The sequence below is a fragment of the Tyto alba genome, unplaced genomic scaffold, assembly GCF_018691265.1.
Source record: "Tyto alba isolate M040663 unplaced genomic scaffold, T.alba_DEE_v4.0 Super-Scaffold_30, whole genome shotgun sequence".
In the NCBI taxonomy this organism is placed as follows: domain Eukaryota; kingdom Metazoa; phylum Chordata; class Aves; order Strigiformes; family Tytonidae; genus Tyto; species Tyto alba.
Genome location: NW_024881305.1, coordinates 5373575 through 5401023, shown reverse-complemented (window position 1 = coordinate 5401023; position 27449 = coordinate 5373575). Strand labels below are relative to the sequence as shown.

Here is a 27449-nt window from a genome sequence, read left to right as displayed (position 1 = left end):
GAAGAAATCGTACCAACAGTTCTGGAGAGCACAGGGAAAAGCTACAGGACTGAGGTCTATCCCCAAGGTTTTCATTGCAGCATCTCCCCCAGCCAACGCAGAGATGGGAGCAGACACACACACCCCAGGATTTGTTACCTTGGCAAAAACATACAAAACCCAACTGCACACACTATCCAGAGGGACAGGATGGATCCATCTCCAAGTGACATTCAACTAACGATTTCTCTGCCTGGGTTGCACGGGAGTCAGCCAGCTTCGACAGCTTTGCTGCTATAAAATGTTTAACTGGAAAAAATCCCAACAGTTACTACTAGTATTTAATGACAGAGATCTCAGAAATGCAGTCTTAGCCCTTGCAGTACAACTTTTAACATTTTCAAATCCCTGTCTGTAATTTCATAGTTCTAATCATTCTGAGGTACAGGAAAGAGACAAAGCACACGAAGTTCCACTTTTTCTGAGGTTTTATTAATAAAAGACATCCAGGTGAGTAATTGAAGAATCCAAGGAAAAGAGCAAGTGTCTTGACTCTCTACACCAACATGTCTATTCACAAATAACCAGGCAGGCTTAAACACTCATAATCTAGTAACTATGTTTTCTCCACATTTTCCCACTAATTAGAAAGGGCAAATGTATCAACTGCTACATGTAACAATAATAACTTTATTCAGTTTATCATTTTGATTCATTCACTACCTACTAGGGCAGTGTATGCCTGATAATCCTCATGCTCTTCATGTTAGAAGTATATAATATCTACTGGGTCAAGCGAAGTTGATAGGTTCAAGATTATTTATGCCTACAAAGTTCAGAAAAAAAGATAAAGAGGTAATGCAGACAAACCCACACTCAAACCAGCATTTCTGCCAAGGAAGTCAAGCTAGCATTAAGCCATGAGAAAAGAACAAGACATACTGATAAATTAAAGAGCAAAAAGAGAACGATTATATAATTTAATTTTAAATTGCCCTGTTTTGAATATCGTCCAGTTCAGCAGTGTTCAGAGTTTACTGTTTTGTTACGGACTGTTTATGTATGTTGTGACCCATTCAGACCAGCCTGGCATCGCGCTGCCGGCAGTGCAGTGGGACATACAAGCAGAAGCATCCAAAGTCAGGTCCTTTCCATTTTCATACATTCCAGTCCCATGTTCCTAAACCTGCTCCCCAGGTGCCCAGAAGTGCTACTAGAAAAACAAGTGTCTGACACAAACACTGACAAAGGGGAGCATCCTGCTTTTTCTGAGGAGTCTTTAATTTACAGGAAAGAAAAAAGTTGGTGATTCCCAATCTCCAAGAGTGTTTGCAGAAACAAGACCTACAGTTTTTCCATCTCTGAAAGCAGAAAAAAAGCTGAGGCTGCTGCTCATCACTGCAGTGATATGGGTCGCAAAAATTTTTATGACTGTTTTTCTTTCAGCACTGGAAATGATTAATGCAAGTGACTGCCTGAGTCTGTTTTAAATGCCCTGAGCACTGAACTTTTCACGTAGGAGCGTTTCAGCAGCATGCTCCACTGTGCTGGTTAAACTGCCTGAACTGGACAAATCATCTGCCTTTCACCCAGCTCTTTTTAGTCCATTTGATTATTTCTTGCATAAAATTGCTCATCCAATGTACAAACTGCTGAAACATCAACTATGTGAAATAGATTAAAATGAATATTTTAATGCATATTCAGGTTGAAGAAGAAAAGAAGAAGTTTAAGTGCCAAATTGTCAAAACAAAACTCTTTGTGCTTCCAAATGAGCTCAAGAAAGAAACTGCCAGATTGCTGGACTGGAAAAAAAACCCTCACATTAAGATGAAGGTAAAATAGATCACAGGTGTCATGAAAACAAGAGCTATGCAATGAACACTGTTAATTTAATGCTGCTCACTGTACTGATTCCACCAAAAAAAAAAAGGCTTAGGAAAAAAAAGCTGAGCTAGCTGACCCTGATAAATGAAAATACATCGGAAGAAGCAGAACAGTTAGCTTGGAAAAGTCAAAAGAAAATGCTCAAGTGCTGTAGAGGGTGGTGGATCTGATGCAAAAAGAGAAGTTTTCTGAGGTCCCATGGAGTTCAATGTGTATCCAGATTCAAGGCTGCTGATCTTCACCATTGCCATACAGGCATAAGAGATATCAAGATCATGCTAGAATGTGGAGTGGAATTACAAATAAAATGCATGCCAAGGACAAACAACTACATAGTCTCTGCAGTTGTAAATGTTTCCAGGTATCGATTTCTTCTTCAGCACCAAATTTTATATTATGCTTTTCAAAGGCAGACAGAGTTTAGAATGATTCATTTTGTAAACAATCTTCCAGGAGAAAGCAATAAATAAAAGCAAAGTAAATCTGATAAATGTTACTATTATCTATTCCTGGCTGTACCTGCAACTAAGGTCTATCTGTACATGCCTTAAAAAGCCTGAGGAAGGGCTTGTGCAGCAAAATCTTATCTAATTGGCTCCAATAATAAACAGCGTGTGCATGCAGGGAGGGGGCGTCCCCACAAACCTTGTCTCCTCCTTATCCCATCCCAGCTAAACGCCTGTCCTCGTGATCTGGGAGATTATCAAGTTTGCTAAGTGAATGCTCTTGGGAGATGGCACAGCGTGGGAGCCCCCGCACGCCTGAGGCTGGGGAAGGAGCCGACCAGGGCGCCAGCGCCACCTCAACCTGTGCCGCGGCGAAGGAACGTGCTGACCAGCGAGAAACACAGCCTTCCTTTCCTCTGCAAATCAGGAAAATTATCAACAGCACCCAAGAGAACAAGACAGACATTTCAGCACAGTGACAACAGGAACTGCTGCCCAGGAGTGCTAACTGGCCACATCTCGGTATTTTCCTCCAGGAACGCAAAAGAAGCTGCCCTAAGCATGCGCGAGCGCACATGCATAAACATACGCGCTCACACATGCACACATACTCCTTTGTTACAACGGGGTGTATATGCAGCATGTGCAGAGCTGTAGGTTGCTGCCACCCCTCGCTGGAACATAAATTCCCAGCACGCCGTGCCAGCTTCTCAACGGCCTCTTTGTTCCAGCCCTCCTCCCCTCTAATTTAATCAAGATGTTTTTGGGATCTACTGCAGCACTCGCTTGGCTGTTCCGCATTCCACCAAACATTAACGACTTCAGCTTCAAAATATTTAGGGGGGGGATAATAAATATGAGAGCTAAGGAATGCTGTCAGTGTTTTATGCCCCAGATCTCAAGCCTCAGTAACACAGTTCCAAATCTGATAGAAAGATGGTACGGCTTCAAAACAAACACGCTGTGAAGTTCACGAGATGCTTTCTGTCTAAACTCAACAACAGCAAGGAAGTCCTCAGAAACCATTGGTGGGTAAACGCATAACACACCGAGATAAGAGATTTTATCTAATACATTGCCTAAATTATGTCAGTCAGTGACAGGGCTGGAACTGGAACCCAAATCTGCCGATTCTGAAAACCGCTCTCTAACAAGACCATTTCTCTACATTTTTTAAAAGGAATAGTTAAATATAGCTAGGTAGAAAACAAACATTCAATGTTATAATGTTTTTTGAATCAACACTGGGAGCTGGGAAGCGAGCAGGTTGACTTCTTGCTGAGACCGGTGAGGAAATTTGCAGAAGTGCAAGATGCCTTTTTTTTTTTTCCTGTCTAAACCAAGGTTACAGTAAAGGTATTTATTATGTGTTAGTTAACATCTGCTTACAAAGTTTGTTAAAGAGAAAGCTTGCCAAGTAAAATTTTCCAAGATCATACATGTAGCATTTATATAGAATTTTCTAATTAAAGTTTAGAATTATTTATAGGTAGATTCTTGATAATGTTCTTTTTTGTTCTTTTTCCAAACAGGCTGCCTCTAATTCATTTGCATGCAGCAGCAAATAAGATTTATCACTTCCATGTTCTCATATAAACAATCAAGTAGCTTCACTGTATAGAAGTACTCCATCATCGCCATCAGTCCAATCCATTTGTCATAAATGTACTCCTTATTTTACAAGGATGTCCTCTCAATGAAGCCTGTAAGCTACCTGAAGCCTGTGCAAGTTTTATGCAAGTTTCTCCCACAAGTTTTATGGAAAAAGTGCTTGGTCATTATCACATGGCCCTATAGAACAGGAATTCCGTAAAGACTTCTTCTAAAGCTTCAAACTATCAAGAATTTAAAGAAAAGCCAGGAAAACTAAATCTATGTCATACAATATACATGCATATTTTGGGTGATAGATCACCAGTTTCTACTTTAATGATCCATTATGCATTGGTCACTCATATTTAAATTACAGTTGTATTATCTAGTTTTCTCCACCATTTCACTAGTGATTTGCCTCACCACTATGTCAGTAATAAGGAATTTTCCTTATTACAGCGGAATACTGTATTCTGAAAAGCCATTCCTACATGAAACCACGTCACACCGCTGCCTCCCATACTCTGGGCTGAAAGAGCTGCTTCCAAACAACCCCCACTCCTTTTTTTTCCTCTTTTTTTGCAGAATTCTATGCCGATCCTATTGAATCTCGGGCTTCAGGCACTCAATCCCAACAAACCAAGCAATTTTATGGCTGAGAGCTTTCATTCTTGTTGTGAAGCCAGCTACATTTGCCATCATTGAATGAGCCACACGTGAAACAGGCTTCAGAAGGTGGCAAGACCTACCAGCAAGTGGTGAGGTCCTGTAAAATATTGGAAGTAATGTTTTGTATTTCTGCTCAGAGTTTTAATTCTCTGCACGACAGCTTTGTGCTGTCGACTTCCCCCATACCCTTTTTCAAACTGCTGCAGTGTATCTCTAGGAAAAAATGCCTGGAGGGATCAGAGGCAGATGAATGACCTGGAGTGTAGAAGTGCTCTTACTGTGTTCCTGGCTGACCCGAATTCACACTGCAGCAAAATAAAGACGAGCATACTGGTGTAGTGAAAGACATCATAAGCATACAGGAAATTAGAAACAAAATGTAATAACAGTGGACTACTTTCACACATTAAATAAAGCCAAACGCAGCGTATTCATTGCCCAAATTATACACAAAAGTGACATTTTTAGCCTGAAACATATGCAGTAAAATTACTCCAGCTGCAGCCTTCAGTATTCAGTGTATCACCCCGGGGCAATAGTCTCTGATTGCAACACCGTATCTGACCGGGTACAAAGTGTTAGCAATGTAACACAAACCATCCACTCCAATTACAGGTGGGAGGAATCAAATCTCTAACTCAGAAGCAGATTTATGTTCTGCTAACTCAGATAAGAGCACCGCACAGATTATTTTACTCCCTTCTCCCATTCCACTTGTTCTAAAAACAAGCAGGTAGGAAAATCGGGAGATTTCGTTTCCCCAATGAGAAATCAGAAAGTATAATTTCAGAACAGGCCTCTGCGTCCTTTAACTTTTGGGAAGACAGTAAGCACTCGACACTACTAATTCCTAAAGCACCTAAGGCAGAGGGAGATGCGGTGGGTAAGGATGCAAGCATGAGAGCAGGGATACAGTACGTACTTACTAACTATGCACCTCAGTGATGGTTTTACTTATAGCATTTGTATATTTACGTGTTTACACTGTTACGGAGAAATATTTTTACAAATGCCGAGAATTTTGGCCAGTGCATTTCCTTCATGTGTATGTCTTTTCCACGTGTGGTGTATTTTAAGATTTTTCATATTCTGGTACCAGTGCAGCAATGAGACATACTGCAGCTGTAAAGTAGGTCATCTTAAGCACAGACCCCTTCAGAGAATTAATAATTCTCCTTCCTTGATTACTGCGAGGCTTTTTACCAACTCATTGTGGATTTTTCATTTCACACCAAACACTGTGCAGTACACAACTAGATAAACTGTGTTTTTTCCACGATCAAAGGCATTAAACAGGAAGCGAATTTCAAATCCTCAGTTTTGTTTTCTTCATTCCTTACAGGGTATTCTCCCCATAAATATAATAACTCGACGCAACAGCATAAAGGAAAGCTACACTCTCAAAGCAAGATTAGTGGGGCAGCCACCCCTCCCTGTCTCCACTACTCTATACCGCGAGGACACATCCAGGTGAAGGAGCCTGAAAGCAGGGCAGGACAGGGTTACAGCTCCGAGCACCCCCAGGGAGCCTCCCGGTTAGCGCTGCTGCAAGGAGCCCCAAGTTAAAAATAGAGCAGATGTAGGTTTTTAACACAGTAGAGCCAACACTGCGTGGAATGGACCCGTACCAGCAGGGCAGGCAGGTGCTGGGAAGGTACCGGGCTCTGCTCAGAGGCACAGCTCTACAAAGCAGCCGACTAACAGCCGCTGCCTGTCCTGCAGCCCCTCTAGACACAGGAACTTCTGCATACATGGAATAAATCTGCCTTTCTGCCTATTAACACTTTCCAATTACTGCGCAGTTTTGTTATGTAAAGACCTGTCAAGTTGAAAAAAGTCAGCTTGTTCAGAACCTACTCACAGTGACTGAGGCTTCCACAATCCATTCTTTTGGAAATATATATTTTTTTCTCTTAAATTTGAACAAGACGATCAGTCTGCTTCTAGGGAAATCTCAAAGTGACAACAGAAAAAGACTGATTAAAGATATCAAATTAAAGAGACTGCTGCTCAAAAGGCTATACATGTATAAATAATACAAAGAGATACTCTAAAAAGATATGGACCGTAAGCAAGAAAATCCGATAACCATACGAGAAACTTGTACCATGCAGAGAAATCAAGGGCAACGTGAAAATGACAGGGTGACAAGGGGATAGAGTAAAAAGGGAGAAAAGGGGAAATCAAAACGTGAATCAGCTCAAATGGAAGAACATTTTGAATATATATATAAATAAAAGGACCACGCTGAAGGAGTATAAGCAAGAAGAAATCAAAGTAGTGCTCTCCACAAAAGTAGATGGAGGAATGAAAAGGAGCGTGCACAAGCACAGGCACTGACATCAAAGGGGGATGATCTTCCAGGAGAGGGAGAGGTGACCAGAATAGCAACGCCGGGTGGCACACAGGCTTTAAACTTCAACCTTGTGTGAAAGGAACCCAGGGCTAAATCACTAACCGTTGGACAAGTAAGAAAATATTACCTCCTTCCCAAGGTGTAACAATTTGTTATTAGGACAATTTCACCAGCTCCCCCCCCTCCCAGTTTTATTTGCTCGAGAGCGCTGTTATTTATTTCACCATTTTTCTTCCTTGTCTTCTGCAGCAGTGCAGAATTGCACCGACACCGTCCCCGCGGCATCGCTGAAGCCAAATGCCAGATCCCCCCCGATGCCAACGGGATTCACCCGCAAGACTGCGGTAGCAGCAAGCCCCTTACTGACAAACATCCTCTACTGAAATGTAAAAGTGTTTCCTCAGGAAAAATCAAAACAAAGGGCATGGAAAGAGTACCCTGTTCAAAGAATAGCTACACCCTAGGTTGCAAGATTCCAGTAAGATATAAACCCGTGTTTGGTGCAAACAGCCCAGTGCCCAGACATGTAAAGGTTTTGCAGGGAGAGCTACCCGAGGAAGTAAACAAATCTGAGAGGCAGGAAGAAATGGGGCTGACACACAGTGTTCATCCAGCACCACTTCAGCGCTGGCTTTGGCAGCAAACACAGATTCTCTTATCAGGAAAGATACCTTTGAAGTGGCTGGCAAGCTTCCATCTAACACTCAAACAATTAAGACCCTCCACATCGTAACACAGCCCTGGAGAGGGATCTCTTCATCGTAAGACACGAACAGAAAAACTGCATGAGACAAAGCCACAGGCCGTGCAGGCTTCCCATGACACTGCGAATCCAAACGCTGCGAACATAAACCCTCTGAAAACCTGAGGGCAATGCAGGCACCACCACGGGAATTTCAGATGTTCACTGATTTCAAGACAGACCCGTCCAAGCTCGACCGCCAGCACTGCTGTGCCCTTCACCTGACTGGTCCGAGGGGTCCAAGAGTGAACACACGAGAATCTGTCTCAGCCTGAGGACTCTCCAGCTCCGCTGCCCTTGAGGATGTGTTTCCCTCCCAGTGCAAACCTTATCACATTCACCCAGGTCCTTAAGGCTGGATTACGGCAGCATGCTGTACTTAGATCTCTCTGGTTTGAAAAAATTCGCCACTTTCAGACAGTGTGAAATACAGCAACTCAAGAGTTCATCAACAAAAGGGATCTCAAGCACATCCTTTCTACCCTGTCATTCCTAGCTCACTTGCTCAATCCCACCGCAATACAAAGCACCGATTCAAGAAAGCCTTAAATTATCAATGGCTCAAGAAAATGATCTCGAGCCTCCAGATTTTATTTCAACTCCCCTCAGCAAATAAGGATCTCTATATCACTATCCTCTCCATATTCCATAGCATTATTTACAACCCAGTGAGTAGTTCCTAAATGCAAGTTACTAGAGCACTTGCAAACAACTAGAAACATGTATAACCTTTTTGAGAAGGTATTTTCCAAACAGAAATGTAAAAAATAATGTTCTTCAGACCTTCAAGTAATAAAATGTCCTTGTTTTTAACACAGATTCCCTGTGTAGCAGGAGAGAAGGACAAAGACCTCCCAAATCAGCAGCAAGATGGGCAGCACGATTCCAACAGCTACAATTTCCATTGGAAAACGGTAAAAACTAATTTCTTGTATTAAGCCAAACCGGAGTGCCCTAGCAGCATCAGATGTAATGCTCTTCCTCCTGCAGGCTGCGTGTCATGAAGCTGCAGGGCATTTTAGCTTGACTATACTGCATATGCTAAACCAGGCAGATGGGACAGAAGCAGTGAATGAGCTGGAATGTCCACATGGCACAAGAGGCAGGAAACTCAGGTCTCCAAAGTAATACAGCCAGTCATTTCACTGACGCACGCTGGCTAATTAGATCTGTGGAGAAGCTACATACATTTGCCAAGATGCAGCACCACACTAATGCAGCTGTGCCATTCAGAGCTCGTTCTTACTTGGTTTTTGACTGGGACCTCCAAATTTGCCTTCCACAGCTCCATGGAAAGTTTTGCAGCATGGCACAGTAGCATTATTTTCCATGTAGCTCCTGTATAAACTACATGTTTCGAAACTGCTAAAAAGCACTCAGTTTTCTGAGCTGTCACATACTATCGTAGCTCTTTTTCCATCAAAAAATGGGAAAGGATGTCTCAAAAGTTTACAAAGGGATGGGAGAAGCAAAGGAGAAAGGAAGGAGAATGTTCTTTTAGATCTTCCCATCAATATGACTAACTTCCCTTTGGGCTGGCATGGTTTTACTTCCAGTTAGAGGCACAAAAATATACGCCACTCCTAAATACCTTCCCAAGGCACCTAATTATTCCCCTTCCGTACCTACAGATACTGATCAGAAAGGCCTTCTGGCTTTGACAGTGACTTGCTGAGCAATCCTGGACGAGTGACTTCATCCACTTGTCCCTGTTTTTTCCATCCAGGAAAAGGTACCATTTGTCTGCTTATGGTCCAGCGAGATTCTGGAGATTGTTTGTACTGCTCCTAGGATATAGCAAGCGTGCTACACAGGGGTTTTATAAATGGATAGCATTTTTTCATATCTATGGAATATAAAGCTGATTTGCAGTATTTTAACCACACAGATCTGTTTTCTACCAATTCATGCAGCTCAGGAAGGTAAGAAATTCTAGGGAAAAAGAACAAGTAGCAGCAGATCCAGGTTCAGCCAAATTTCTCTATTTATCAGCTGCTATCGTATTCGACTATGTGACACTCTAGATAAGACAGGATGCAATTTTTGTTTTTAACCACCCACCACAAGTGGAATAGTAATCTAATACCTGTTTTGGCCTTCAGCCAATTTGGTATGCCTGGCAAACAGTCAAAAAACAAGCAGTTGGAATTCAGTAACAAGTGCCTTTTGTTTGCACAAATTAATAGGGAGTTTGCATTTGATCTGTGAGAAAGAAACCAGAAAGGTATTTTGGTGTTGGTCAGTTACTTGTTTGTTTTTATTAAAGTCCTACTGCCCATAATAAAATCAAACAGGGCAAAACCATACTTATACAAGGGGCTGAAAGTTAAGATGCTAATTTCCAACTAAACTGGGATAATATCAATTTCCATGTACTTCTTTGCCGAGGCATTTTCTCAGCTACCTTCACACAAGCACAGCCCTTGTTGAAATTCAGTGGGGAGATTACTTATCCTTTGGAAGGATTAGAGGAATTGAAGAGTAACTGCCGTTCAATAATCCTGTGTAAGTATCTAATCAACCATAATGTAATTACCAGAAAGTTTTAAAAGGTCAAAAAGGCCTTAGTGTGACATTACTTGAAAAAGATAAGGTTCCTCCTCTACTTGGGCAGTGTCTCAAAAAAGGAAGAAAAACAGAATGTAACACTTGATTATATTTTTCATACTCCATTGCTATCCATTACAAACCTCAAGAAATACGCAGAGGACAAGGAACACAACAGTGCACTTGCACTATTGTCATTCTCCTATAGAAAACAGTTGCCAAGACACACAAATACCTGCTGTAAAAGAGCAAATGCATTCTGCTCTCCACGTAACACCGAAGATGCTGCTCCTCCAAGTGCATCTTGACATGAAATCTCACACACAATAATGAGCATTGTTCACTTTCTAGCAGTCTAAAGGGACTGTATTATATAGACTCTCTTTACCAGTTAAAGCAACATAGAGGTGTGAAGAAATATCTGAACACTCTTTCCTCCAGACATTTTCAAAAGACTGTCAAGACCAGAGTGAAAAGCCAGTAAGGCCTCCAATTACTGCTGACTGCACCCAACCAGTTTTTAATTTTGAAGTCACACACTACTCGCATGACTTTTTTTAATATAACAACTGACACCACTGAAGGCAAAGACAGACATGAAAGTACGCTAGGAGATTTTTATCAAAAGTGTTCCTCGTCCATTTCTCTCTCAGAAGCAATGTGATTTAGGATGATTCTCCACAAAAGTATTCTTTAAAAGGCTCGAGTGCTTCTGCAACCTCCTTCTCAAGGCCGTGCAATAGTAGAAATAACTCTCCATGATCGTGGCACATTGCAAGGGGGTGGGGAGTGGGGGAAGAGAAATTGCTGCCAGTTAGAATTGCAATGTTTTAAACATGTTAACTAGCAGGTGTTACAGCAATTGACAAACCTCTGAAGAGACTAGGCATTACCATTTAGTAGGAGTTTCAAAGCTTCCGTATCGTGTTTCTTCAACTGGAAGAACAGATTCTTAACAGAAAAATACCCTCCCACACTGTCCCACCTTTTTTTCCAGGTGGAAATCAAGGAGAGAGAAAGGGGACAAGGCTAAGGAGACCTCAGCTGCATTTTGTCCTTTTTCCAGAGAAGGACAATGCATCCTTTTATTATCTAACATGGTAGAAATTCCCTCTAATTTTTCTTTTAACAGTAGTTTCTCCTCCATGGCAGATATAAAATTGTCTTTATAGAGTTGCTCTTGATTACACCTAGAGCTGAAGACCTGGAGGGTTTCTGCTTATTAAATAAAAGTTTCAAAATGCATTTAAAAACTGTAAACAGGTTAAGAGGAAAAAAACATAGCCTGAATTTAGACCAACAAATCTCAACTGACCACTTTTGGGAAAATCCTAAAATACTAGAAGAAAATTATTGAAGAAATCAAAGGTAAATCACAGTTATCGACAAAGAGGAAAAAAGCCCCATGTGTTAGGCACAGTCAACAATAAACTGATCCACCAGAAGTAACAGCTAAAACTTTGTATTTCAGAAGGGCCAAACAAAAATGTGTGCTTTGTAGCACTCGGTTACCTTCTTGAACAGGCGCCCCGAATCTTCGCTGACCTGGACAAAGCGCGGGATGATGTTGTTGAGATAGATGTCACTTAGGGTGGTGTGATCCCTGCTCTCCCGCTTCACTTGATTTAGCAGGAGATTCCAGCAATTGACTGGTGATAGCACATTCTGATCCTTCCTATAAAGGACACAAAATAGAAACAAGAATTGGACAGGACTTTACCTGAAGAGGACAAGATTATTCTGTTCATGATGTTCTGTGTCTACAGAAGCTGGAAACCCAGCTATGGGACGTATGGATTTGCTGAGGGAGAGGAAGGCAGAGGAAGGCTACAAAATGCCAATTGCTCATTCAGAAAATACGCCCTCAATTACACATGACCACATTCACATGGCCATGGGCTTCTGTCCCCCAACAAACAGATCAGGCAAATGCAAACTACAGTATGCCAAATGTAGGCTCTAATTTTTTTTCTTTTGAATCCAAGATTTTGTGCATAAATTACAGTGCCTGAGGGAGAGCGATGGCTCCAGTGTCTGACAATAGGTTTCACAGCACTGTCTCAGGCATCTGTGACTTAACCACAATAAAAAGATTTCAAGCATCCAGTTAACTAAATAGCATCTGCATAGGAAACAAAATGTTATGTTTCATGTACAAAACCATTTATGTGCAAGGATCTATATCTGTCCTGAGCAGAAGAGAAAGCAGCATTCATACAACAAGCTGTATTTTCTCATCTTTGAACTTTCTCCACCTTATTACGGGTGATTCACTCTGCACCCTGCAAATAAGCAATACAAAGGGCAAAAGGGGAGATAAGAGGAACCTTGGTTTATTTGGATCAACATTTCATCTACTGAAAGTAGTAAGTCATTTCTTAAGGCACCATTTCATACTAGATGAAAGCAAGGACATTAGCAGTGATTTTGCATGGTCCTCCAGCACCCCACAGCAATGTTTGGAACTGGCAGATCTAGGTGTAGTCTTAAACTACATCATTTACTTCTCTCTAGCTCTGTTTATCATTTGTTTACAGTACAATAATATTTATTTAGAACAGAGTAAATCAGATCTGTGGTAGAAAGCCAAAGGTCCTCTTGATTATTGTACACGATTGTATCAGATTTCTTTCCTCTTAAAAGAAATAGTTTAATTTCCACTGAAAAAGGGAATATTCTGCACTTAAAAGGACAGCAATCTCTGCTGCAAAAAATGTCTGACATTGTGAAAATATGAAAATTAAGCCATGGCAAACTTTCATTACCCTTCTCATGACATCAACGGTTGGATTTGTAGTGCAACTTGGATAATTTTAGATAAAGAAGAATAGTTTCAGAACAGCTGATCTTGATGCCTTGTTTCTTTTTCTTAAAAAAAAAAAAAAAAAAAAACAAAACAAAAAGCTCGGGAAATGACTGCGGCTTGTGATCTGGACTGCTTCAAGGTTTGAAGCCTGTGAGTGTGTGTGTGTATAGTGTGAGGGGTTATAAAAAGGATTCTCGGCTTGTGGCTCTCCAGGTGTTTTGAGTAAAAAAAAAATAGAAAATAAAATGTGAGAAGGCATAGATGTTATTTAGAGGCAATATTTTCCTTCATACTCTAGTGTCCTCTATTGCAGATACTGCTGACACACAAAACCAGAGGGAATGATCAAAATGCAGAACTGTGCAAGGTTGAAACGGCCAGATGTTAAGCTATATAAATCAAATAGTTGCCCCCCCAATCTGCAATCAGTGTTTGCAGCACACAGTTTGTTTTGTTAATATGCCAGAGAGCTAATTAGTAACTGCAAGACCCAGCTAAGAGAATTGTGAATCTACAGGTACTGCCCAGGCTGCAGCCAGCCTTCGAAGGGCACGTGCACAGATAAGGGACCGTATGCTCTGACTCCCGCTAAAACGGAGATTAAAGGTGCCACCACAAGAGAAGGCTGCTCGTGGCTTGGTGGGTGTACTCTTCACTGGGTAAAAAATCCGGCTGGATGGCCAAGCCCAAAGAGTTGTGGTGAACGGAGTTAAATCCCGGTGGCGGCTGGACACAAGTGGTGATCCCCAGGGCTCAGTACTGGGACCAGTTTTGTTTAATATCCTTATCAATGATCTGGATGAGGGGATCGAGTGCACCCTCAGTAAGTTTGCAAACACCACCAACTTGGGCGGGAGTGTTGATCTGCTGGAGGACAGGGAGGCTCTACAGGGGGATCTGGACAGGCTGGATTGATGAGCCACAGCCAGTTTTACGAGGTTCAACAAGGCTCAGGGTCGGGTCCTGCACTTGGGTCACAACCACCCCCTGCAACACTACGGGCTTGGGGAAGGGCAGCTGGAGAGCTGCCCGGCAGAAAAGGACCTGGGGGTGTTGGTCGACAGCTGGCTGAAGATGAGCCAGCAGCGTGCCCAGGTAGCCAACAAGGCCAACGGCATCCTGGCTCGTGTCAGAAAGAGTGGCCAGCAGGACTAGGACAGGGATCGTCGCCCTGTACTCGGCCCTGGTGAGGCCACATCTTCAATACTGGGTTCAGTTTTGGGCCCCTCATTACAAAAAAGACATTGAGATGCTGGAGTGTGTCCAGCGAAGAGCAACGAAGCTGGTGAAGGGTCTGGAGGACAAGTGTTATGAGAAGCAGCTGAGGGGACCGGGGTTGTTTAGTCTGGAGAAAAGGAGGCTGAGGGGAGACCTGACCCCTCTCTACAACCACCTGAAAGGAGGCTGCAACAAAGTGGTTATTGGTTTCTTCTCCCAACTAACAAGCAACGGGACAAGAGGAAATGGCCTCAAGTTGCACCAGGGGAGGTTTAGATTGGATATTAGGAAAAATGTCTTCACTGAAAGGGTTGTCAAGCATTGGAACAGGCTGCCCGGGGAAGCAGTTGAGTCACCATCCCTGGAGGCGTACACATGTAGATGTGGCGCTTAGGGACAAGGTTTAGTGGTGGACTTAGCAGTGCTAGGTTAACGGTTGGACTCGATGATCTTAAAGGTCTTTTCCAACCTAAACAATTCTGTAAGGTAATATACAAATTAAGGGGTTTTTTATTATTTAGGTGAGACCAGAAACAACACCCAGCTTTCTTCCACTAAAGTAAGGGCAGGAGGAGGAAAGGCATCTCCAGAAAGAGGTTCTCCAAGGAGCAGCGCAGGGTCGGAGGTGCACATGCCACCCAGAGAGCCACCATCTGTACCAACGGACAAACTGTGGTTCAGGCAGAAGACAGGAAGCAAACTAAATAAGATAGTATTGTGGGTGGTTGCAAAGAGAAGTTTATGAAAGATGTTAAAAGTTGGTTGGTTTGCTCCTTTACAGCAACAATATAAAAGTACTTTACGCACTGGCTTGGTATTTGACCTTGATGAAGCTAGAGCAGCTTCATCAAGTGAAAATCAGCTACCATAAAAAATTTGGGAATAAAACTTAGGAACAAAAATCTCAGACTCTTCTCCCAGCTGATCTTGTTCTAGCTGTTTAAAATCCTGCCTCAAAACCCTTAACAGCCTGTTACTGCTTCATCACTTTGCTGCTTCACTCTTCTCCTAAGATCGGTGCAGCTGCAGATCTCCTCTAAGCAGACAGAAGTTGTCCAGCTGTGTGCAGCCTGCTAACTTGTCTTCTCAGGCTTTGTACCATTCATCTGAATGAGCTGCCAATCCAAAACCTCAGCTATTTTGATCCTTAATATCTCCCATCACGTTCTCCATCGCGTTATGAATTTTTGCTACCTGCTCCACCAAGAGCACCTGGCTGTTCGTGGATGCCCCAACTGAGGTATCAGTTCAACCCCACCCTGAGCAGCTTGGAAGAGCTGTGAGAAACACGGACCAAGGGTTATGACTGTAGACAAGAGCACATGCAAGGGACCAAGGAGCAACATGGTACGAGTGCCTTGCTTTCCAAAGAAAACTGAAGCACCAAATGGGAACCGAAAGAGATGCAATAGTTAACTGGACAATTCCCAGCTGTCCAGGCTGCCCTACCACAACACCCGAAGCTATTCTAAAGGGAGCACATAGCACAAATACCAAGAGCCCATGAAAAGCATGGTGAGTAAAATTGCTGGTGTCTAATGGCGCCAGATGGGTTGTTGACACACTCCGTGTGGTTAGACATGAAAGGCCATCCTGCAGGAAAAAATAATCACAACCCCACATGTTTCCAATCCGCGACCGGGATTGTCACCTTCGGCTCTGTGCAGTGAGCACCGCACCCTGAGCTCAACCCTCATGCAACCACAGCTGTGCGCTTCAAGATTTTTCATTTAAATTCCTTTGATTTCTTGGTGTCTTTTGGTTTCACTAATCCCTTCGGAACCTTGTTAAAATGGTCTGTCTTGCTTTTGTACAGGTTCAATGCTTTCACGGCAAGGTTTTGACAGGAAGCGAAACGAAAACTCTCCTTCATTATTTGCTAGTGACTATGTTCCTAGCACCAGCAAAATGCAGATAAAGGCAGGCCTTAAGACAGAAATGAAACAGAAAAGGAGAGAGTCAGTTACTTGCTTCAAATCTTCCAAGTAGCCTTTAAAACTACACACATTAACTGTTAAAGCACCTCCAAAAACGCAGCATTTTCTGGGGTGGAACATGGCAACAGTTTTCACAACACAGAGCAGAAGTTATACAACTGTTTACAACAGACCCTTTTCTATCATAACCACAAGCAGATGGCAGAGAAGCAAATTGCGATTTTCATTAACCATTTCAATTCTCAAAGGAGCTGGCAAACACACTCTGCTTCCAGTTTCATGTCACCATTGAGGAGGGATGAAAAAGGGAAGAAAAATATTCAATAGGGACAGCTGGGTATAATCGAGAGAGAGCTCGATTTCCACAGATTCTGCAAAATGACCGGAGTCAGTATGCGCCCTCGAGTAGTAAAATTGATGAGATCAGCCCAAAACTTTAGGACCTGGATATGAACTTTCCCAAAGTGCTGGCAATTTCACATTCACAATGATCACTTCACTCAAGCTTCCTCCACAAGGAGGGGAGGAGGAAGAAGAAGATGCCAAGATCCAGGTTTATTTCAAGCACTATTTATACTCATTTAAAGATCGTGTGATGATAGTGAATCTGGAGAGTTTATTTAGGTTAGCCTAAATTACACCAGATCACAGCAATCGGGGGTGTTTGGGAGCAGGAAGAGGAAGTTGTGCACAGATTTTTAAGGAACCACAAAGTATGAAGCCCTGTGGTTTCTCGGGTGTTATCTTGATCAGGTCCTGTGCAACTTCCACTTCAAAGGTTTCAGTCAGTTTCAAAAGATCAGAAAGGAAGATTGAGTCCCAAGTATATGAAACGTCTTAATTAAATTACTCATTCATACAAGGAACTCACAGACAATCCGAGATTTATTTGCTTCAAGGCAAGCAAGCAGGAGAGAGCAACAAAGGCCAGTGACACTTAGTTGGGCATTGCAAGGTAACCCCGTTTAGAGCAACAGCAGAAAAATTAGCTTAAAAAACAACCTCGCCCCGCCACTAAATTAAAAAAAAAAAAAAAAAAAAAGACAAAACAAAACCAAACCACACCCATAAACCAGGAATAGGAATACTGGGTTTCCATAAGGAGTGTAAGATGAAGGAATGAGTCAGATGGGTATGAAAATATTACTAAATAGAAAGAGAGAAACATGTAAACTAACGAAGGCATGTCACATCATCCATGTGAACAGAAAACTTCTCTGACCATCCTGCCTTTGAACTGAGGTTTTTAAAGCAAGTCTCCTGGTGGCACATACAAAAACTGAAGTTTCCTGTTATACCTCCCTGCCCCCCCAAAATATTCGCGATCTGTTTCCTAGAGGTGTGCAAAAAAACCCTGGTACATCCTGAAATGGTGATCAAGATCCTGGCAACTGAGAAATGGATTTATTTCCCGCTCTGCAGAGTAACGTGCACGTGCTGCCTCTGCCATCCCAGCAGCGAGCCGCGGGCTCAGGTCTGAGCTCTACAGGACGCACACTCTGCAGTACTGACCTCAGGCCCAGCTCACCTGAACCGCCTGCTAAAATTAAATAAGAGGTGAAGGGAGAGATTAAGAAGTTATTTTCAGATCTGAGCAACTGTCAAGTCCACCCAGCAAACCATCAGAGCTAGAGCTAGACCAAGCGTTAGAGCAGAGACGTTAATTGTTTCAAACCTGTCTGAATTTTGTCCCCTGCAGTGTGGTATGTAAGAGGAGCTACAATCAGTGATACTGGGATCGCTGATATGATGAAAAACACCACAAAGATCTTCCCTGGGGTTTTACATCAAATTTTTCTGGTCATGTATTCCTAGTTCTCCAAGTTCAGTGAGGTCACCGAATTAATGAATGATTCATGCTTAGAAAAATCTTCCAAACGTTACCAGAAAGACTCAGAAAAAAACGTTCAGGACTCAGCTCCATCAAAAAGAATCTCAGGTCAAAATAGCCTACGACAGTATTTATCGGTTAAAATAACAACTACGTAACTGAAGTCCACATGACCCAAATGCTTTTGTCCACACCTCCCTCACAGCCGATATCATCTCTGCTTTAAAAAAAATCATTTCGCTTTTAAGAAAACTAAAGTTGAACTTCTCTGCAAGCTGCTCATTCAAATCAGCATTTCATTTTCCCTTCAAGTCTTCCTGACACAGCTCAGTGTTAACTGCAAATTTTGAGAATTACAAGCATGGACATACACGCTGCTCCCTGCTCTTCTCTTCCAAAAGATTCCAGTTATGAACATCTGTTGTTTACAAGTGCTCAGCCTGAAGGTTGCCAGACTTATTCTGCATCTTCTACTTCAAGGCAAAGGCTGCCAGAAAGCCATCTGAATTTCATGCTGGGATATCCTGGACATTCAGCTCTCCAGCTGACAATTGCTACTCAGTATCCTACTTCCAACGATTATCTTGATTTAAAATATGGCCCTAAAATAGCACTGTCTTTTCTTTTTTTTTTTTTTTTTTTTTTTCTCTCTCTTTTTTTTTTTTTTCTCTCCCCTCCCATTTTTTCCTGTGAAGGGAATCACTCGAGGTTTGCCACAGTTTTTATATTGTTAACCGATTATCTGAACAGGCAACTGCCTTTAGGACAAAATCACATGAAACAGGAGAAGCAAGCCAGGAGTTAAAGGTCACAGGGTTACACTGCAGGGGCTGAGAGCCTTCCTCTGAGGATGACAGTCGGACCCGCACCCAGCACTGTTGCCTGCAGGGACCCCCAGGACCCAACAGGCGAGACAGACGCCGGCTGAGACGGCTGCTCCGATTTAACTACTACACAAGAGACCTTTACTTAGGCTGATCTTTAAGGAGCCATGACTATACCAAACTTGTGACCAACAAGCTCTTGTAACAACTGGAGTTACAAGACTTAGGCAGTGAAACACATTTCTTTTTCTTTCAGTCCTTACATCTTGTGCAAAGATATTTACCAACGGGTACTGAAGAAGCCTTACCAAATATATACTTCCATATGACTATTCCCTTTAATAGTCTGTTCTAATTGAAAAAACATTTTTAAAAGAGAATAGGCAAAGTGAGGTCTAACGGCCATGGTGGAATAGTTATAAAAGCAAGTAAAACCTGGGATATATCCAACTGTCATCAACTTGTATGTCACCTTGGCTAAACCAATCTGTTCCCCTTCTTCGAAGATATAAAATGAGAATAACATACACCTACCTCTGTAAATCACTTTAAGATGCTCCAGTGAAGCTAGCTTCAAACTGTGCACTGCGCAAGCACGCTTTAACTCCATCACCAGCTATACAGTTTGCTCTCAAGACCCAACCACCTACATTTCAAAACTCATATGGAAAATGTAGCCACCTGATCAGCTTACCCTCTGATGGAGCCACATCTAAGAAAAATAAACCCTGTGCAGTGCATTTGTTAGAAGCCCAACACAAGCCTGCACTTTACATCGCTCTTTCCTTGAAGCATGTGCTTTTACCAGCTTGGAGATGGATGGTGGGGAAACCACACAATCCAGTTTCAAGGGTCAGACTGAAGCCTCCTGCCCTTGACAGCATTCCCTTAAATGCACACATTCGGAGCTACTTGGCAATTACATAATAGTTATTGAGTATGAAAGCACATGCAAATTACAGGGTTACTGCCTGACAGATTTCCTCCTTGCCAGTGTGTTATGAGATCTAAAAACAGCAAGTGGCATGGTAAGCAGTCACTGAATGATGTGGTACCTTCCAACATAATTATCATGTTACTGCAAGAACATGCTATTACTGTATATTTATAGGGTCACAGCCAGGCAATTACAGAGTAGCCGCCCGCCTGTGCACATCTCAGAGTCATGTAATACCAGGCTCCTTAGGAGGAGAGATCTGATGGTTGGCTTTGATCAAATGGTCTTCTGGGGGCTTCCAAATGAGATTACAGCTTCAGCAACTACAGAAAAGATACCAGCCAAGTTACTCTTCGCTATTCAGACAGAGCAGTGTTGGGGATAGGCAATCATAATCAGTATTGCTTCCTTACTGATCCCTGTGGTATTCTGACACATTTCTGAATGTTACAGCCAGCAGACACAAATGACCGAATAATAGATGGAGCCACCCAGGACAGACAGCTTTACAGCCACGTGCCTGCTCTGACAAATACTGCCCACAGACCCAGCAGCCTTGTGGTTATTTTTTTTCTCTTATTCCAACTCTTGAACAAATTAACAACTTGTATATTTGGGACTCAAACCTTGCAGGAGTAACATATTCCAAGAGCCTGATGTTTTTCTGCTGGGAGCTATCTGCTGCTAATGTAAGTGAAGTCAGGAGCCTGAGCAGAGTTAGCCCTCTTTCTGCAAAGCAAAGTGAAACTGATGCTCAGTAACAGGTTTCAGAGTATTATTTCGGGCAATGCCTTGAACTTGACTGGAAAAGCATGGACATTTGATTCAGAAATTCAAGTGAAAGTTTTATGTGCTGATAAAATCACCTGTCCAACGCAGGCCACACTCAATAACTAGGATATCTGAGGTCAATTTTGTCCAGGTATAACTTTATAAAGCCTATCTAAAGTAGAAATATCTCAAAAATCAGGGGCAGGAGGTAGTGAGGAAAATGCATTAGAACAAACAAACAAACAAACAAAACCCTGCAGTATCAAGGCCAGCATATTTAATTCACATGAAGCATGACACCAGGTAGGATTCTTTTCAACCATGGTAAAAACTTCCACATTAGAAATTCTCTCTGAACCTCAAAATAGGAAGTAAGCTATATACAACTTTCCCAACACTGAAAGCTGACTACAAAAGTGTTTCTGATGGGATGTTTCATATCATGTAATACAAAGGAAGTCACCTCAATTTTCACCAGGAATAACAACAAAATACCAATTATAATGCAGAGGAAAATTCTAGTTTGAAGCATCATTTCTTTAGTGCCAGCTTAAAGGCATGTGCAGAATATGCACAGCTTATAGTTATAAGAAGATTTTCACTGTAAGGGAAAATGAAATAAATACATTAGACAATTACAGCTCTATAGATATGCAGAATAACTCTTCTCCAACCTGTCAAATAGCTACGCTTGGGAGTCATGATTTCCCAACAATGTAGCACACTGCGTTTTAAATGAGAAGTAAAGTAAATTACATCAAAGCTGTTTAGAAAGGAAACTAAAATAGTACCTATTTAATGGCTTTTACAGAAAGAGCTTCTACTGGAAAGAGAAAGCCGATACATCCCCATATCCCTCCAAACACAACAACAACAAAAAACCAAAACCACAGATAATGGCCCAACCCAAACAATGCTAAAAGTGACACCGCACTTGGGGCGGAGGCAGACCCAGATGGATCCTCTCAGATCAATCTGTCCAAAGCAGAAATGAATCAGATCCCAAGGCTGCTTTTGCTCGGTGTTTTCCCCAGCTGCTACCCTGACAACAAAACCCGACGAGCTCATGCACTGCCCAGATGGCAGCGACAGGAGCCCAGGGCTGTGGCTTTGTGCTGGCCACCTACCCGCTGGGCTGATGCCTCTGTGCCACGCAGCCTCCAACAGCCCCTTCTTCTCCCACAGGTCCTCTCCTGCATCCCCCTTCCTGGGAAAAGCACCCCTGTCCCTTCCTCCAGGCAGCAGTAAGCAGTAAATCAGAAGGCTTTGAATCCATGAAACCACGTTCGACACGCATTAGTCATCCCAACTCAGACAGCTAAGCGGGGAACAACCAAAGCAGTGTGGTCAGACCTACCTGTAGTTAATGTCTCAAGCAGGTAAGACAGTTGACTGTCAGTAAGGACATCCTTAAATTTTAATTGACTACCATCAGCTTAGTATCTAGGGTTCCCCACGCCTCAAATGGAACAGCTCTATTTGGAAGAACTATTGGCCTTATTTCTCCAGTTTTGAAGTCGTAATAGCAGAGATGCAACACTCAAATCCTACACTGAGTATGCATAGGGTATTGAAAAGACAGAGCTGCAATGGCAATTCACAGCGTGTAACAGATTAGAAAGTTACTTTAAAAAAAAAAAAGACCATAACCACTGACACTGAAGGAAATCCTGGCTTTGTCCATCAAATTTGGTGTACAGCTTTGCCCACCTCCCCAGTAAAATTACTCCTTTTAGAAACGCCCATTTTTACCATTCCATTCCCTATTGACAACACATGACCTACCACGAATTACTGAAATGAAGCTAGCAACCAGGCTGTGTAGAAACATGACGTCGGTTCTGTGTTTAACACAAACTTGGGAAACATTTTTTTCTGACATTCAAAACAGTGCCGGTACCCACATTCACTGTATCAGCTCTCTTTTTGCATTCCTATCCTTGAGACCACATCTACAGGGAAAAAAGGGCAAAAACAAGAGGCAAATACTCTACTTGAATTGCTGGTCTTTGGTGCTCCTAGTTTTAGCCAGGAATCTCTCAGCCAACTTCTCCAAATTCCTTGAGTAATCCATCTCAATCTCTGCCTTCTTGCGGAAGAAATCCTGCAAGTCCTGCAGTAACTGGACCCGAAGCTCACACTGTTGGTCAAGGCATTTCAGCTGCTCTACCAATTGGGCACGGATCTCTGTAACAAATAAAAGCACTAAAGATTAAACAAAATGCCATTAGAGAAAACACCATAAAAATTCTCCAGTAAAATATAATTTAAAATATATTCCCTCATTAGTAATATGTCAGCAAATCTCCATTACGATTAACTGTGTCTGCAGACAGAAAATGATTGCAATTGCACCTCGGAGGCACCGGTCGCAGGAAAGGCATCCAATAACCTGCAATCCGGTGCACAGACCTACAAGCAAAGTTTTGCTGCTGAAGAGTGCATCAATTACAAGTGTCAAGTGCATTTTTGGCATCAGGAAGAAGTGGTCACTGCCTAAAAATGTACTGAATCTCAGGCTGGAAAAAGGACTGAATGCTGCAATACCCCACGTCAGCTCAGAAAATCACTTCAGGGAATTTCTATCAAATTCCTTTGCAGACTACTCTTGATGCAGAAACAAGACATTGTGCATACTGGGGCGCTCCCCAAAGGCACCAATTTCAGATTATTCAGTTAGTTACTGAGTCTCCAGCTGTGCAGCACTCATTATAAACCAAGGCATCGAAACAGATAAAGACACCCCTTCAGAGAGCCAACGTGATAGCACTTCCCATCAGGGAATTATCTCCAGGAAGACTATTTTTCTTTTTAAAATATCTGCAAGTAACATATATCTATGTCTAAAGGACCCATAAAGCACACAGGTATAGGTGTTAATATTATTGTTATGCATAGTTATTACTGAAGATATCTATCTGTATTAACACAATATTTTACAAGCAGTTTTCAAACATTTTACAAATATGAAAACTTCTCATGTTGGCCCTTTAAGCAAGGGTGGTGTTCTCCTTATCTTATTGATTCTGAATTTGAGGGACAGAATAGTGATATGACTTGCTCACAGTCAAACAGGGCAAGAAAGCATAGCAGAAGCATGTCAGACTCTTAGTCTAAAAATGCAGAAATATTCAGTGATGCAGCTAGTAGAAGTTATTTGGCTTTTATACAGACAATAAACTCAACATGAAAACAGTAAAATACACCCTTTCATCTAAAGGTCTTTGAGCACTCAAACTTTAGAGATGCCTGCTATTGCTGGATTGTTACCGCTGCTCTTTCCAAAGGTTTTCAGAGATGTGTTATTCCAAGCTGAATTCAGAATCACCAAGAAAATAAGCTACATTCAGGTCTTCAGCATGCACAGCTTTGTTTGTATCTATGCACTGCAACTGTGGGCACCCACAACTTTGTCACCACAACTGAAGATGGGTAAGTATTATTTTCCAAATGCAATTTTTTAATCAACTACTTCGTTGCTAATTCCTGAGATACATAATAACAGGGGCCAGCTTGGCCTCCTCAGTACACTTGTCCCTTTGCCCAGAAAAAGCATACCATCTGGACTTCCAAGTGCTTTACTCTTGCCGTGCACTATGAGTATCAGTTGCCTTGAACTGTGCTCATATCTGCAGGAAGAGTTTCAAGGGGTCCAGGATTTGCAGTGGAGAAGGCATGCATCTTTATTTTAGGGAGCCCAAAACCCAAAACACATGTATACAAATTTGCCTAAAAAAAGAAAAACATAGATCTGCAAAAATGTGGGGTTTTCAAGCTTGAAGGTGACCTTGATTAGCACTTTAAATTGGTAGTACCACTTCTCTGAGACAGTAGTACCCAGGAGCGTCTGTAGCTTTCACTGCGAGAAGAAAATAAAGGCAGCAAGGTCATAACACAGAATTAAATGGAGTAGTCAAAACTGTGATGTGTTGGCAAAGCTGGTCAAGCTTATTTTTTTCTCTGGAGAGAATTTTAGAAAACAGAAAACTTCTGTCTCTTCATTAGGAAATGAAACTCCAAGCAAATACTCAGGCCTGAGTTGTCCACACGCTTCTTGAACCAAAACCAGTTCAGCACGCCCGCTCCTGCGGGCCGAGGGAAGGCCCGGGCGGCTGCAGCAGGATGGGTGCGGGTTCACCCTGGGCAGGGCCCAGCACCCCGGTCCTGCCAGCTCTGGCTGCAAGAACACCGCAGAAACAAACCCGGAGGAAGCGAGGAGGAGCCTCTACCCTACGGTGCTTGCAAGAACACAACCCGTGGCCCGCAGGGAAGGCGGCACGGGGAGGCGTGAGCGACGCTACGTAAAACCTACGTATGGCATTTCTGGCAGGTTTCTGCGATTTCTTTGTTGTTTGCTTGGGTCTACCTAGCAGAAGTTTTTCAGGATTAGCAGCGGCTGGCAGGGGCACAGAGAAATAATGAATGCTTACGCACATTGGACCTGCTAGCACTCATCTAAAAATCCGCTGGTGATGCTCAACGTATGCTAGGTACATCTTCTCCATCCATCTCGGTCCCCAATTACATAACTACTGATGGATTTGTAAAACTCTGCATGAGCGACAGGTTTAGTCACTCACGTGCAATACAAACAAGACAACCCCATTCTACCTGTGGCTCTGTCATTAAGACTTTCATAAAGAAAAGAAAGTGAGGTAGCTAGATGATAATAGCACCAAAATGCCCAGCAACATAGCGTTTCCTCACTGCAGTGACTCAGTCTGCCTAGTGCTTAGCCTAACACCCATCTGCTGGTCTGACATTCAAGAAAGAATGTTCTTCAAGGCAAGAAGTATTAGAAAGCTCTTCCTCCTTTTGTGTCTTCTCCTCCACCCTTTCCTCAACAAAAGGGATGGTCCCAACATAGAAACAACTCTATGACCTTTTCAGAAGTCATTGGGCAAACACAGTAATTTTAATAAGCTGTGGCTTAGTTCCTAGACCCATGAAAAGGTATCACATAAAGAAAATACTTAAGCAGATCTGGCATTTTCTGCTAAGCAAATAAAGAAAGAGGCACAGAATTCAAATGCAGCAAATATTTTCCTTGCATGTGATGTATGTGTTCGTACATTTAGGGCTTGATCATCAGCACAGTGTTATTTTTTAGAAGAAGGGAGCTACCCTATAGCATGGATGAACAACAGGCACCACGTTTAGGAAGAGGATTGGGATAGGAATAGAAAATACCAGCTACAGCTCAGACAGGTAATGGTGCAGCCTCCTACCCTTCTCTGTGCTACAAGTGACAGAACCTTTAGGAGTGCAACAACATGGCAAACTGAAGTTTTCCATCAGTCATGTTCTTGACTGAGAAACTAGCTCCAAGAGAAAAAGTAGAAATAAAAAGAACCACTTCCAAAAGTAGTAGTTCCCAATGACCAGAAGATCAGCAGAGCACATGTATTTTAATTAAAAAGTTACAACAAAGCTCAAGCTCTTGGTTCTCAAGGTGGGATACTTCACACACAGCTCTCCTGCTAAACAGCAGCAAGAACCAGTAACCTTTTCCTTTAGTAAGAAATGCGATATCAGCACTTTTTCTTTATAAATAAACTCAGTGTTTTTTGAGGGGAACAGTGACAGCTGATCGGGCTGCCTGCAGGGGAACAATAAGCTATTCAGCTCCAGCTTATCACGTCTGTGGCACTGGGCTGGAGAAGGGCAACCTTGCTCATCTTTCAAAAACACACCCCACAGTACTTTGCCACAAAATAAAATCAAGAATGCAGGAATTTCCTGAGGCTTACTGGGCCTTCTAGAGTATAAAGTGTCTGCTTGTTTTCCCATTGCTTACACAAGCAAAAGATTTTTTTTTCGGACTTACTCTGAGAACATACCACAGCAGAGTCAGAGGCTGTGTGTGCTCTAACCCGCGGGTCACCATATTACACAGGACCTTTTTATGTCTGCAGTCACAACAACCACTTTAATTTTGAATTCACTGCTTTCGCATCTTTTAATTTGCACAGGTTATTAGGTTAACAGCCACTTTAAGCCACCAAAAAGCCTTCCACCTCCTTTCCTTTTCTAAAAACTTGTAGACCTTAGTGATCCCACCCACTGTGATCGTTCAAGACAAGGAACAGCCTCCTGAAGACTCTGCTCCCGATGCCAATGCTTCAAGTGCCTTAAGGTGAATAAGCATGTTTAATTCAAGTTCAAGATACCTGTAGTAGAATTAGGATTAAATACCAGGTATTCTTATCCTCACAGTAAGCCTTGCCCTGCATTGCGGAATCCTTCCTATTTTATTTCAAGCTCACATGGCTGACAACTACATAATTACAATGCCCCTAGTAGCAACAGAAATGTTTTCCACCTGTTTAAAACAAACCATTTACTCACTTCCATCACCAGATCATAAAGTCACCTAGGTCACAGAGGGACAGATTATTGTATAATACTACAGTTCCATAATTTTACTTTCGGCCTTTCTGCAACTACCTTTTCAACATTCCCTGTAGAACTCAGCAGGCACGTCTAGTTTTTAATGAAACCAAAGGGTAAGGAAGGCACTTCTACCTTCTGTATTTTATTCACATTTGTCATTCTCAACATTTATCATTTATTAGACTTTTTTTTTTCTTTTTAAACTTTGAAGCATATAAAGTATTGATAGGTGCAAATGATACTGCATTATCAGGAAGGTAATTGTCCCTGACTAAAATGGAGCTATTTAAGCGATGGGACCTCAAATACTCCCATGGAAAGGTCATCACCAGTAGTATCCATCACAGGCAACTTAAAAGATACACTATGTTTTAAGCTACCATACCTGGTCATATGCTTGAAAAATCTGGATGATCTTCACGAACTGATTGTTCCCGGTTGGAAAAAAAAAAAAAAAAAAGCTAGTTTAAACTAGATGAGTGTCTAGGTGGCTAGTTGCATGACAAATCTTAG

At 42.3% G+C, this 27449-nt stretch overlaps 1 protein-coding gene across 5 annotated transcripts in view; it reads right to left on the bottom strand.

Annotated features, from left to right (window-relative positions):
* SRGAP2 (SLIT-ROBO Rho GTPase activating protein 2) overlaps window positions 1-27449 on the bottom strand; it is a 114616-nt gene that overhangs the window by 53911 nt on the left and 33256 nt on the right. For all 5 annotated transcript variants that reach the window (XM_033009399.2, XM_033009401.2, XM_033009402.2 and 2 more), the window contains 2 exons: window positions 22538-22730; window positions 11732-11894 (listed from right to left, as the gene is read on the bottom strand). In XM_033009399.2, coding sequence (XP_032865290.1) covers window positions 11732-11894; window positions 22538-22730 — 356 coding nt within the window. The remainder of the gene's footprint in view (window positions 1-11731; window positions 11895-22537; window positions 22731-27449) is intronic.